Genomic DNA, 13,637 nt, shown 5'->3' with positions numbered 1-13,637 from the left:
ACTTGCATGCCGGAAGAGGGCATCAGATCCCAGTATAGATGGTTGTGAGCCACCATGTGGTTGCTGGGAATTGAACTCAGGACCACTAGACCACTAGAAAAAGTGTTCTTAACAGCTGTGCCAACTCTCCAGCCCAATATATATGCTCTTAACTATCGAGCCATCTCATCTCTCCACACCCCCAGCCCCAAACAAGGCCCTTAAGGCAGGGTCTTGTAGTCTTGGCAGGCCAAGTGCTCTCAAAGGCAAGCGCCACTGAGCCTGGCCTTTTAAAGAGATTTCTCCAGTTGGGCGTGGTGGCGGGCACCGCTAGCTCCAATGCTTGTGAGCCAGAGGCAAGTGGGTATTTGAGCTCAAGGCCAGTCTGGTACACAGAGAAACCCTATTTCAACAAACAAGCATTAAAACATGTTCTACCATCATTTATGCAGTGTGTTTGATGCATGTATGAGAATGTGGGTAGATGACAGTCAAAGAACAACTTTGTGAAATTGATTCTTTTCACTGTGAGTTCTGAAAGGTCAATAAGGGTTGTCAGGCTTTTTACCAGCTGAGATTTTTAGTGGGCCACCAAATTTTTAATTTCTTTTTTCTTTCTTTTTTTTTTAAAGACAGGATTTCTCTTGTGTCCTGGACTCCCTCTGTAGACCAGGCTGGCCTCAAACTCAAGAGATCCGCCTGCCTCTGCCTCCCGGGTGCAAAACTTTTTTTTTGTTTTTTAAACCAGCATTTGTTTAAGGAAAAGGAATCCATTTCTTGAGCTTCCACAGTGCAGACTACACTATTCCTGGGCCTTCAAGTTCTCTGCTCTGGGCAGTCTGAAGGAACGACAGTAGTGACAATGCTCCTCAGGATGGTGCACGAACACAGCCTGCAGAAGGACACGCACCTGTGTGTGCGCACACAGGGTAAATCCCAGATTTCACGTCTGGCGATATGGCTCAGCAGTAGCGCACACTAGTCTAGTACAAACAGGGTCCCGGGTTTAACCAGGGAGGGGGGCCCTCCCACAATTCTACTCCAGATCCAAAAGCAGTCACTCATTAACTTCATGGCTTTACACCAGGGAGCACCTGTCACACATTTCTTCCATTACCTCCCAGCCTAGGGAACATTAATTGATCATTAAAAATAAATTCCAATATAAGGCAAAAGAATGCCAATGGACAGGAGTGTCTGTGGAGAGAGGAGAAGCAATGCACCCTCCGTACTCCAGCTGAGGAAGGGGCTTTTCAGTCACGCAGCACATAGAGACTGTATCCCCCGCAACTCCAGCAGTTCACAGGGTCAGAGCTGAGGGAGTGTAGCTTCATGGAGTCAGAGAGGTGATAGGTTTATACAATCACAGAAGGTGAGTTAGAAATAATGGAGACTGACAGGGAGACCTGTGTGTCCTCACAAGTCCTGGAAACTTGGTGACGCCCTACCTCTAACTCTCTTAGGAACCTGCATTAAGAAATAAAAATGGGGACCAGAGGGTTGGCTCAGTAGTTTCAAGTGGCTGCCACCAACCCTGGAGACCTAGGTTCAATCCCTAGGACACACAACTGACTCAAGCAAGTTGTCTCTGACCTCTACGTGCACACCATGGCAGGTACAATAAGTACACAAAACTCTTATATATTATTAAGATATAAAAGCAGAGTTGAAGAGGGAAGAAAGAAGGCAAGTATGATGTGGTAATAAAAACCAATAATAATAAAACTCTAAAAGTAAATTTAGCCATGTTCTACAGATCATAACTTTCAAAGGTGGCATCCCAGATATGAACTTCCTAAAACAAAGGTCAGGAAGTAAACAAAATGATACCATCAAAAGCTGCTACAGAGAAAGTTAAAAAGGGGGGGGGGGGGCTGGGCAGCATAGTAGAGCTGGCCCTGGTTGTGGGCAGGGGGTGTGAGCAGGGAGCCTGGCCTGCCTTTTGTCTGCTATCTGGTAGCACGGGCAAGGGAGAAACACCTCTACCCTTGCTCTTGCCACCTGTAGTAGGCAGGAGAGCTGGCCCTGCCCCTTGCTGGCTGCAGCACCGCATGAGCTAGCCAGGCAGGGTGGGAAAGCTGACCAGCTCTGATCCAGGCCCGGAGCCAGGGCTCACCCCAACATATACCCCGTCTGCTGGAGCACGTAAAGGGCCTGTCTCCAGGACAGAGGGCTACAAAAGAACATAGGAGGAGTCTCAGTGAGGTTCCAATATTGACAGTACAACAGGTGCCAGGCCTTGAACCAGACCAATGACTCAGAGCAAGAGACATTTGCAAGCAAAGAAGTATGGACAAAGGGTGTACTGTGGGACACATTGTTATCCACTCTAGCTTCCACAGACTTTTTTCTTTTGGAGGAGGAAGGTTGCAAGAGCGGAGGGCAGATATGAGGGGGCAAGGAGATGAGGGCAAGGATTGGGGTGCATGGTGTGAAATTTACAAATAAAAAGTTAAATAAAAAGAGATGAAAAAAAATAGAAGCCATGTCCCAGCTGGGGGGAGGGGCGCGGCAGTGGTTGCATGCCTGTTATCCCAGAATTCAGGGAGCGGGGGCAGCTGGAGCTGTGTGAGGTAAGTAAGTAAGTAAGCAAATAAAGGCAAGCCATGCCAAAAGTAATGATTCTGTCACAAGGGAAATGATAAAGTCCTATACATGAGACCTAGAAAACTAAACTAGTAACCTAAAGAGATAAGCCAAATGTAACAAGTGGGTGGTAGGTGGTCAAAAGTTGAGAACTTAAAAAAGAGATTCACAAAAAAAAAAAAAAAAAAAAGAAAAGCACAAAATGTAAGGTAAAAAGGTGTGCAACTACCAGATAAAGTATTAATCAAGGAGTGTATCTATGGGACAGAAACAATATATTTCAACTACCTACATTAAAAAAATACTGTACAGTGACTGGGAAAATTCTTTGCAATTCCACCATGAACGGAATTTTTTGTTTTGAGAGTCTCATGTAACCCAAGGTGGCTCTAAACTTGCTATGCAGTGGGGGATGACACTGAACTTCTGATCCCCTGCCTCCACCTCCCAAGTGCTGGCCAAGCTACTGTGCCTGACCCATGAAGAGAATTTTGAAAACTGTTCAGTCCCAGGAGCAAGTTTTCAAACATTCCAATCTTGACCCATTACTTCCCACACTCTTGTATGGCATCGTAATTACCCATTCCCAAGCTCCCGTTCTGTGGCTGGGGCTTGCTGGCTGAGGCTGTGGCTGCGGAGGCTGGGGAAGGGGCTGCTTGCTGCTGCCCGTGTCCTAGAGATGAAAACAGAAAGGCCATTTCAGTGCAAAGGCAGTCAAGAGATTTCAACATGGGTACCCTAGGAACCCCACCCCTTTAGCGCCTAAGAGGGGCAGGGCACACCCAGCTGCACGCTGTGCAAGAATTCACTTTCTTGTCTGTGTAAAGTAAAGCTGGTTCCATTTACCTTTCAACTGTTTACAACTGACAGCTTGCAGTTTTAATGAGGTGCTCCCTAAAGCTTGCCCATTTCTCCTTCAACAACCTGCAGTAAAGTCACTGGGCTGAATCTGTGATACACCACTATTTCCATAGCAACAAATCGATGTCATCAACAGGATTCATGGCAAGATCCATCAGGAGAGAAAACCGGGTGGTAAGGAAAACCTAAAAGCAGCTCAATTGTCTCTCAAGTGCTTTGGCTTCAAAGGAAAAGGAGACGTTCAGAAAGGATTCTACCCTTTCCCCCAAACAAAGCGACCTTATTTTGCACCTGACAGCTCGTGGAAAATATGAGTTGAAAGAGTCTCGGGTACCGTGAAGTGCTAGTGAACTGTCACAGCAGGGAGAGATGAGAACCGAGTTCAGAAGCAGCCGTGTCAAGGCAACAGGGAGATAAAAAGGAGGGGAAATGAACATGTCTCTCAAGCAGAAAATAAGAAACGCCACAACCATGAGAGTATGTATTTGCCCTTCACCCTTTAGACAAATGTTTATCAAGTTGAAAAACGTTAAAATTGTAAATTGCCTACCGCTATGTTTTAAAATAACAAGTTTACGAGGCTTGGTTTCATCTCTGTGATTGGCTCTTAAGGCCAAAGTCAGCCTCATTTGGGCTGCTCACAGAAAGTGCTTGCAGCTTATAAGCGCAGCTAAAAAAAAAAAAAAAAAAAAAAAAAAAAAAAGTCCCAGAGTGCCCCAAACACTAAAAATGGTGAGCACAGGCAGCAAATCGCCCTTGCCACCTCAGCTTTGCCTTCTACAACGCTAAGGTCTAACTCCTACTGGGCTTCCTAACTCACCGGCATGCTACACACCTATTTAATTCCTTTTTGACAAAATTACTCGTAAGTGGAACAGATGTAATTATGCCACTAGAAAAAAAATTCATTTAGCATAAAGTTTAAAAGCTTAAATACAACTGATTATGACTTAGTTCTTCCTATGGAGAGAAAAATTGAGATATCTTATTTATGTAGAAAAAGGGTACAGGCTACTGACAATCAAACACCACATTTACAGTTTAGCCTTCCTATTTTCTTTGAATTTACAGTCACCCAGCCCAGTGTTAAAGTCTTCTTCTTTTTTTTTTTTTAATTGTTTTTTCAAGCCAGAGTTTCTCTGTGTAGCCTTAGCTGTCCTGGACTTGCTTTGTAGACCAGGTTGGGCTCAAACTCACAGAGATCCACCTGCCTCTGCCTCCCTGAGTGCTGGGGCTGCAGGAGTGTGCCACCATGCCTGGCTCCATTTTTAAGTCTTAGGTGAAGCTTTTTTAAAATCAGCGAGGAAAAGATAAGTTGCTTAGCAAACAATATTGAAGGAAAGTGGTTAGAAAAAGACTACATTTACCTGCTGCATAAGACATATTTTAAAAAGTAAGCTCCTATTCTCCAGCTAGATCCTCCCTTCTTGAAAAAGAATATTTGCATGTGTGTGCGCCTCATGAATATGCTTACACCTGTGTGCAGGTCAGAGGACACTGACAGAGTCAGTATTCTCCCTCTGTATGAGTCCTAGGGATGGAACAAAGGCCATCAGGCTTGGGGACACATGCTTTTCACCTGCTGAGCCATTTTCACAGGCCTCTCCATTTCTACAGTCTAAATTATCTAAAGCAGGAAGTCACATTCTCAGAGCTATGCCTGCTAGTTGTGTCTGGCTGAAGTGGACGTGGTCACTGGACGCACATTCACTTTCTATAAAAAGAAAACTGAGGACCAAGGAGACCGCTCGTTTGGCAGAGTAAGCATGAAGAACTGAGTGTAATTGCTAGACGGGGTGTGCTGGAGAGGTGTGGAGGACTAGGGAGGCAGAGACAGGCAGATCCCAGGGTGCAATAAACAGCTAACAGAAACCATGAGCTACAGGTTCAGTGAGAAAGCCTATCTCAGAAAAAAGGATGGAGTGACCAAGGGAAGACAGGTGACATACAGGTTTGGCTTCCCCACACATATATGTACACAGACATACACACAAAAGTAATGGAGCCTTAGAAGGCCTGTGGACCGCTCAAAGTCAGACAGAAAGCAAACAGAGTCACCTGAAACCCATCATCAGAAGTGGGAGCTGCACCGCTGGCTGCATCCGCAGCGCCACTTGGGAAAGATTAAACAATGCAACCGATTTAAGGTCACTGCGCGGTGCACGTAAAAATGGCACCTGGTCAGCTGCAGCGGCACCTGCCTGCAGCTAGAGTTGGCTGAGACAGAACAATAATTGAAGCTGGAGTTCAAGGCCAGCCTAGGTAATGCAGGTAGAGCTCCATCTCAAAGTTGAACAGTAGGTGTGTATTTTACTACAAACACATATCCACATGTACCTATTCTAACACGTACATGTCCGTTTTTACATGAATTACAGTCACATTTTTTAGCTGAACATAATACACGATAGTCTCAAGATTCACTGCAGTATATATCCTAATAAGAAGTCTCCAACTGATAACCATCTGAGGCTGGGGTGTAGCTCAATTGGCAGAGTATCTACCCAGCATGCACTAGGCCTGGTAGGTCTGACCTATAACCCCAGCACTCGGTGGGGAGAGGCAGGAGGTCAGACATCCATGGCACTCCTCCTCAGCTACAGTGAACCTGAGGCCAGCCTCAGCAACAGTGGCGGCGGCAGCTTTTCGGAGTGTTAGCTCTGGATCAGGAACGAGAGTTAAGCACATTATTCCGTAAGTGTCAGCACTGTGATGGAGACAGTGCTACATCTTCTAACATGACCGAGGAGAGAAAACCGCACAGCTCTGTCTGGCTAAGTTCACGTGCTTCGCCATCATGCAGTTAATTTGTAAACAACCAATCCTAGCAGCAATAACTCTAATTATGTAGAACATTAGGAAAAGCTCCTAATCCACTTAATAGAGTAACCTTTATCTCTTGCAAATCTTCTACAAGATACAGTCCTGAACCAAATGATGGCAAGAATTCCAGAGCGTTCTAAATAGCAACGATTGCCCTCCAATTAACACACTGTAATGTAGCAGCTGCCTACAGACCTCAAATAAATCAGTCTACAGCCAAGGGAAAGTCTTTCTAAAAGCCAGGACTACTCTGCAAAGCAGCAATGTAGGCTCAGTTTATAATAACCTCTTTTGTGCCACATTCCAGGAAGCTAGATCAACATCGAAATTCTTAGGTTCTCTAGCTCTGCGGGCTGCACACCGGCTCTGAGCCAGGAGGGAAACGGAAGATTACAGAAGACACCGCTCCTCCGGTGACCGGCACTCTTACCCAGCACTCTACCCAACTATTATGGCAAGTGAGCTGTGGGCAAGGAAAAACTCACACACAAACCCACCAACTTCCCAAGGAAGCACTTTATAATAAACAGAGCTCACCGTGGTGGCACATGCCTTTAATAGCAGCACTTGGGAGGCAGAGGCAAGTGAATCTCTGTGAGTTTGATGCCAACCTGGTCTGCAGTTCCAGGACAATCAGAGCTACATGGTGAGACACTGTCTCAACTCCCAAACCACTGAAAACAAACAAGGATCAACCCAGGCGTGGTGGCGCATGCCTTTGATCCTGGCGCTCAAGGAGGCAGAGGCAGGCAGATTTCTGTGAGTTCCATACCAGCCTGATCTACAAAGTGAGTCCAGAACAGCCAAGGCTACACAGAGAAACCCTGTCTTGGAAAAAAAGAAAAGAAGGATCAAGGCAGCATTTCTAAGTTCCTGGTGATAGAAATGGACAAAATCAGGCTGAACAGAATTCCAATATGAATAATAAACTAAGCACTGTGTAATACATTTAAGTCTAAGCAAGCTATTATCACCAAGAGTGTAGGCACACAGGATCTGTACAGATATGCACACTGACAAATGCAGTTCAAGTATGAAAGATTTAAAATCATCTATCTACAGTGTATGCAGCACGACTGGGTTTGCAGTGTTTTCCTCCCCTCACACTTTGAGTCATCTGTCTTTGCTTGCTATGGCAGCAGTAGTGCAATGCTTATTTTGCATTTCAATGTATTCTTGAATTCCTACTGATCTGCGTTGGGCTTGTTCCCTAACTCCACTGGGCACCTAATATTTCGGAGGTTCTCGATTAGGTTCCAGAGGACATGAATCTAACTGTAGTTCTGGGCCTATTCAGAAGCTGTTGTTGGGGTGAAATGAACTGTACCGCAATGGTCTCTCCAACCAAGACATTTCCCTGGCGGATTAACTAACAGTGCTACTGGTTTGGTAAAAATGACATTCAGTATTAAATAATCCTTGACATCGAACTCTTTTCTCATCCCTCTGTAATGTAAACAATGCTGAACAGGGAAGGGCCAACAAAGAGGAACATGGGGATTTCCCTACAGCGCTACGGTGCTGACCCCAATCATCTCTATCTTTATTGCAAACATTTGTCCCTGAAATAGAGTGTCTGAGGAGCCACTTAGTTAAATAATTCAAAATATGATAGCCGCTAGGTTCCTCCCCACCCCTAAACGTGCTTTTTTTGTGTGTTTGTTTTTAAGACATTTTCATGTAGTCCAGGCCTCCTGGAACTCAGTATAAAGCTAAGGATGACCTTAAGCTGATTCTCTTGCCTCTACCTCTTGAGTGTTGGGCACAGCCACCAGGCTGTTGTTTCATTTTGATGTTTGTTTTTGGCTGTTATTTTGAGATGGGCACAGGCTGACTTAAACCTTATAGCAATCCTGTCTTAGCCTCCCTCCAGTGTGCTGGAGAACAGGCCTCTAAAGTTTTAAATTAGTAAGAGTAATAGTAGTAATAAAGTTGTTTTTTAAGTTTTCAAAGACAGGGTTTCTCTATGCAGCTCTGGCTATCCTGGAACTTGCTCTATAGACTAGGCTAGCCTCAAACTCAGAGATCCACCGGCCTCTGCCTCTCAAGTGCTGGGATTAAAGGCGTGCATCACTACCTCCTGGCCAAAGTGTTTTTTAAAAAGACACATTTTCATTTGTTCATTATGGGTGTTGTGTGTGTCTGCACCTGGATATGTGCACATTAATGAAGGTCCTCACGGAGGCCAGGAGCTTCAGGTCCCTAGAGCTGGAGTTACAGACTGCTGTGAGCCACCCAATGTGGGCACGGGAACCAAATCTCGGTCCTCTGGGAAAGCAGCAAGTATTAATTGCTGAGCCATCTCTCCAGCTCAGTAATAAAACTTCTGTTCAGATGACAGGTGTAAGGGCCTATGCCTACAATTCCAGAACTCAGAAAGCTGAGGCAAGAGGACGGGTTCAAGTCTGAGGTCAGTCTGGGCATACAGTAAGACACTATTCTCAAAACCAAACATGTGCTCAGAGAGATGGCTCAGTGGTTAAGAGCACTGGTTGCTTATCTAGGGGACCTGTGTTTGGTACCAAGCACCCACACGGCAGCTCACAACTCTAACTCCTGTTCCTCATAGACCTTACACCCTCTTCTGGCCTCCACAGGCACCAGGCATACATGTAGGCAAAACATTCATACACATCAAAAAGCAAACACACACACAAATAAATAAACTAAAAACTACCGTACAGCAAAACATCATAAGCAAGTCAAAAAGAATCTACAACTTGAACCCAGGAGGTTGCATTACAAATTTGGATGTACAGGGTTTGGTGTAATAACAAAAAAAGATGAGGCATTTGAGAGGGAATAATGGAAGAAACGTGGGAAGGGAAGTGGAAAGCAACTTACCAAAAACAAAGTCTACAACTCATATCTGAGCCAAAGGACAACACTTCCTATTTAAAAAAAAAAAAATTTAGAAATTGGAAAGAAAAACAACATATTAGAAAACAGGCCAACAACAACAACAACAACCAGTTTAGAGGTCAAAAGCAAAAGCAAAAAAATCACCTATCACATTCTTAGAGGCACAGAAGATGAGTAACTGCCTGTTGGCATGGCTGTGAAGAAAGCAGCATTTTTGCGCATCACTGAGGACTGCAGTACCCCCAGACACAGACGAGGCTATCTAGCTGTATCTGCCAACCACAGGCGCATTCCCAGCCAACCTAACGATCCTTCCTGTAAACAAGCCCATTCGGGCCTCATACTGGGCTATCCATGATATAATTTATGTAGCTTCTTGTTGACTTTTCTTTTTTTCCCTTGTTACAGTGCTGGAGTTCAAACCCATGATCATGCACACATTTAATAGTCAAAGCAGGGGAATAAATGGGTTTAACAACAAAAAAGTTGCCTAAAAAAACCCATGGAACAGCCACACAGGAACTACTGAGGGGGGAAAGGGACAGGGAAGGGGAGGGAAGAGAGAAAAGGATATAGAAAGAGGTGGGGAAGGAGGGGAGGGAGACGTTGTAATCCCAGCATTCAGGAGGTAGAGGTGGGTAAAGTGAGTTTCAGGTTCACCTGAGCCACAAGGTAAGACTTTATTTCACAGAAAACAATTTTTTAAAGGAGGACAGAAGGGTAGAGAGCTCGTTGTCTTTTCTGTAAAGTGTGTGGGGTGCAGGAGGAGCTTGGCTCCTGAAGGATGAGGAAACCCGGAAATGTGTTATCTATAAAGGGCAGCAGTGGGCGCAGGACACAGCGGCAGGAGGACTACACTCTCTGCACAACCGGGAGTGCTGATTTTGAAGTCATGCAGCTCTACTCACAAATTAAAACAAACATTCCTGCTAGTTAAAGGAACAGGGCTGAGGGATGGCTCAGTGGTTAAGAGCACAGCGCCCATATGGAAGCTCACGGCCATCTGTTCCTCCAATTCCAGGGAGCGCCCTCTTCTGGGCTCCAAGAGCACCGAATGCACACAGTACGCTTACACACATGCAGGCAAAACACTCAAACACATAAAAACAAAAATTATAAAGGAAACAGATACATGAACATCTTGAGTCTCTCTTTTCCTCCCAGTTTTCCTGAGTTCCTCTGTGTAGCCCTAGATGTCCTGGAACATACTTTGTAAACCAGACTGGACTAAAACTCGGAGATCCATGTTGGAGGTGACAAAAGCTCCACGAGAAGACCAACATAGCCAATCAGCCAGGACCCAGAGGGGCCCATGGAGTCTGAAGAACCAGCCAAGGACCAGGTATGGACTGGACCAAGGTCCTCTCATATATGTAACTGATGGGCAGCTCAGGCTTCATGTGGGCTCATTGGTAAGGGGAGTGGGGTCTATCTCTGACATGGACTCTGTTGCCTGCTTTTTGATCACTTCCCCCTCACAGGACTGCCTTACCAGACCCCAGAGTAAAGAACAAACTCAGTCCTATCTCAAAACTGAACACACACACAGAGAAATGTAAAAAAAATAAAAATAAATAAAACAGAAATCATCAAATTGGACAATAAAAGCAAGACATAACCATACTGCTTAAAAAATTCAAATGTAACACAAACTTGTGTTAATGCTATGAATACATTAGAAATAAGACTACGGGAAAAGACATACCAAGACAGCACTGACTTGAAAAGGAGAAGTGGTTTGGTTAAATGACTGTCAGTGGGTAAAGAAAGGCACTCATAATGGGATATTTCATCCAAACCATAGTTATTCTAAATGGCCATACACTTCAGAACAGGCCTTCAAAATGTAAGAACGCAAACACAACTGCAACAGAAACAAACGTACAATTATGGTCTGAGGGTCTAGTACTCAGCTCCCAGCTGACAGAGCGAGCAAACAGAACATCAGGGAGAATCTACAAAACACTGTACAACCACATATGCTCTCTTCAAGTGCAGACACGGTTTACCAAAAGGTATCATAAGCTGAAGCACAAAACTAAGACTATAAATTCAACAGAACTTACAGCCAGGCACAGTGGCGCTTGCCTGGAATCCTAGCACTTGGGGAGGCAGAGGCAGAGGCAGAGGCAGAGGCAGAGGCAGAGGCAGAGGCAGAGGCAGAGGCAGAGGCAGAGGCAGAGGCAGAGGCAGAGGCAGAGGCAGAGGCAGAGGCAGAGGCAGAGGCAGGCGGATCTCTGTGAGCTTGAGGCCAGCCTGTTTTACAGAGTAAGTCCAGGATAGCCAAGGCCACACAGGGAAACCCTCTCAATAAATAAACAAATAAATTTCACAGAATTTGAGATACACATGTGTTGTGTGATCATAAGGGAATTAAATTACCAGTAATAGAAGAGATTGTTAGAAAATGTCCACATTTATAAACCAAATACACTTGAGTCAGAACTGTTGTATGATCCAAGCAAGATGGCATAGTGGTGGCTGAGGGAGTGGCATCAAGGCTGGGGAAGGCCCTGGCTCCAAGCATCACGGGTGAACTAAGAAATAAGGATTCAGCCAGGTACGGAGGCACATGTCTGTAATCCTCAGGGAGGCAGAGGCAGGAGGATGTCTGCGAGTTTGAGACAAGCCTGTTCTACAAAGGGAGTCCAGGACAGCCAAGGCTACACAGAGAAACCTGTCTCAAAAAACAAACAAATAAACAAGCAAAAAGATTCTACATGAACCTACAAAACACACAAATGAATAATCTTGCAGGTCACTCTGTGGGATCAGGATTACTTAGATACCAAACTGGCAAGAGAAACTATAAACTAAAATTACTCAGAGGGGGCTGAGTAACTTTTAGCTCAGTGGCTAAGAGTATGTACTACTCCTGCAGAGGACCGGGAGTCCAGACCCCAAGCACCCATGTCAGGCAGCTCACTACCACCTGTAACTTACCAGAGAACCTAACATTTCTACCCTCCAGGCACAGACACACAAACATAATTAAAATAGTAAAAATAAGTCTTAAAAAAATCTCTCATAGACAGAGATGCAAAAAATACTAAACAAAACCAAATCCAGTGGACTCAGCAAAGCAAATCCAAATATGCAAAAAGGATAATACAGCACAAATCCAGACTTATCCCCAAAATCCCAGGCTCCTTTAGCATCCAAAAATCAATCATAATTCACCATATCAGCAAATTAAAATAGAAAAAGCATTCGATTATTAAGAGATATAGAAGAAACCTTTGACAAAATTCACCATTCATTTTTTAAAATTTATTTATTATTTATACAGTATTCTGCCTGTATGTGTGCCTGCAGGTAAGAACAGGGCACCAGATCCCATTATAGATGTTATGAACTACCATGTGGATGCTGGGAAGTGATCTCAGGACCTCTGGAAGAACAGCCAGTGCTCTTAACTTCTGAGCCATCTCTCCAGCCCCTCACCATTCATTCTTAATCAAAATGTCAGCAAACAAGAACGAGAATCAAATATCCTCATCCTGATGGGTAAGTGTTGACTGACTGGGCACAGAGGCTCACACTGCACCCCAGCACCCCAGGCAGGGGCCAGGCTTGGCTACGTGAGAGCCAAAGCTGAGAGTACCCAAACACTAATGACCCTCGCAGTTCCGCCCCTGGGTCCACATGATGACAGAACAGACTCCTCAGTCGTCCTCTGACCTCCACATAAATGCTGGTATGCACAAACATAAAAAATTCAATTTCAGGCTGGAGAGATGACTCAGCGGTTAAGAGCACTGGCTGCTCTTCCAAAGGACAGGGGTTCAATTCCCAGTACCCAAATGGTCCATGAATGTCTGTAATTCCAGTTCCAGGAAATCTGACACCTCACACAGACATACATAGAGGGAGAATGCCAATATACTTAAAATTTTAAAACAAACAAACAACAACAACAAAAAACTTAAAATTGTTGGGAGAAGGAGTATGAGGTCAGATCTCATTGTGTAGCACAGGCTAGCCTAAAATTCACTATGTAGTGAGTGTTGGCCTCAATACTCCTCCGACTCAGCTTCCGGAGTGCTGGGAGTGCTGGGATTACAATCCGCTCTGACAATACTTAAAGGTAGCAGGTTCAGGGCTGCCTGAGAAGAACAAGACAAAGACCAAAGGCTCCTTCGTTCTGCTCTGAGACTGGGTCTCTTGTGATCTAGGCTGGCCTCAAACATGCACAAGAAATAATTCTGCCATCAAGATAAAGGTTGTTATTAAATATGTTGGCACAGGCCTATCATAGCAATATTTGGGAGGTAGAGGCAGGAGGATCAGGAGTACAAGGTCATCTTCAACTACACAGGGTTTAAGGCCGCTTTGGCAGCACTGTGCGAGTCAGACACAGTGGCACACATCTGTAACCCCACCACTCAGGAGGCTGAAGCAGGAAGTTCAAGGCCAGCAAGGGCTACCTAAAAATAAATAAAAACAGCCGGGCATGTGGTGGCACATGCTTTTAATCCCAGCACTCAGGAGCCAGAGGCAAGCAGATCTCTGAGTTTGAGGTCAGC

General features: G+C 44.9%; 1 protein-coding gene across 2 annotated transcripts in view; it reads right to left on the bottom strand.

Moving 5' to 3' along the window:
* The window catches only part of Rpa1 (replication protein A1), a 50,394-nt gene that overhangs the window by 17,911 nt on the left and 18,846 nt on the right, over positions 1-13,637 (bottom strand). For both annotated transcript variants that reach the window (XM_021642100.2, XM_060387316.1), the window contains exon 6: positions 3,146-3,238. In XM_021642100.2, the coding sequence (XP_021497775.2) occupies positions 3,146-3,238 (93 nt within the window). The remainder of the gene's footprint in view (positions 1-3,145; positions 3,239-13,637) is intronic.

This window comes from Meriones unguiculatus, chromosome 7 (assembly GCF_030254825.1).
Source record: "Meriones unguiculatus strain TT.TT164.6M chromosome 7, Bangor_MerUng_6.1, whole genome shotgun sequence".
Taxonomy (NCBI): Eukaryota; Metazoa; Chordata; class Mammalia; order Rodentia; family Muridae; genus Meriones; species Meriones unguiculatus.
The sequence above is the reverse complement of the archived record's forward strand: the minus strand, read 5'-3'. Positions and strand labels throughout refer to the sequence as shown.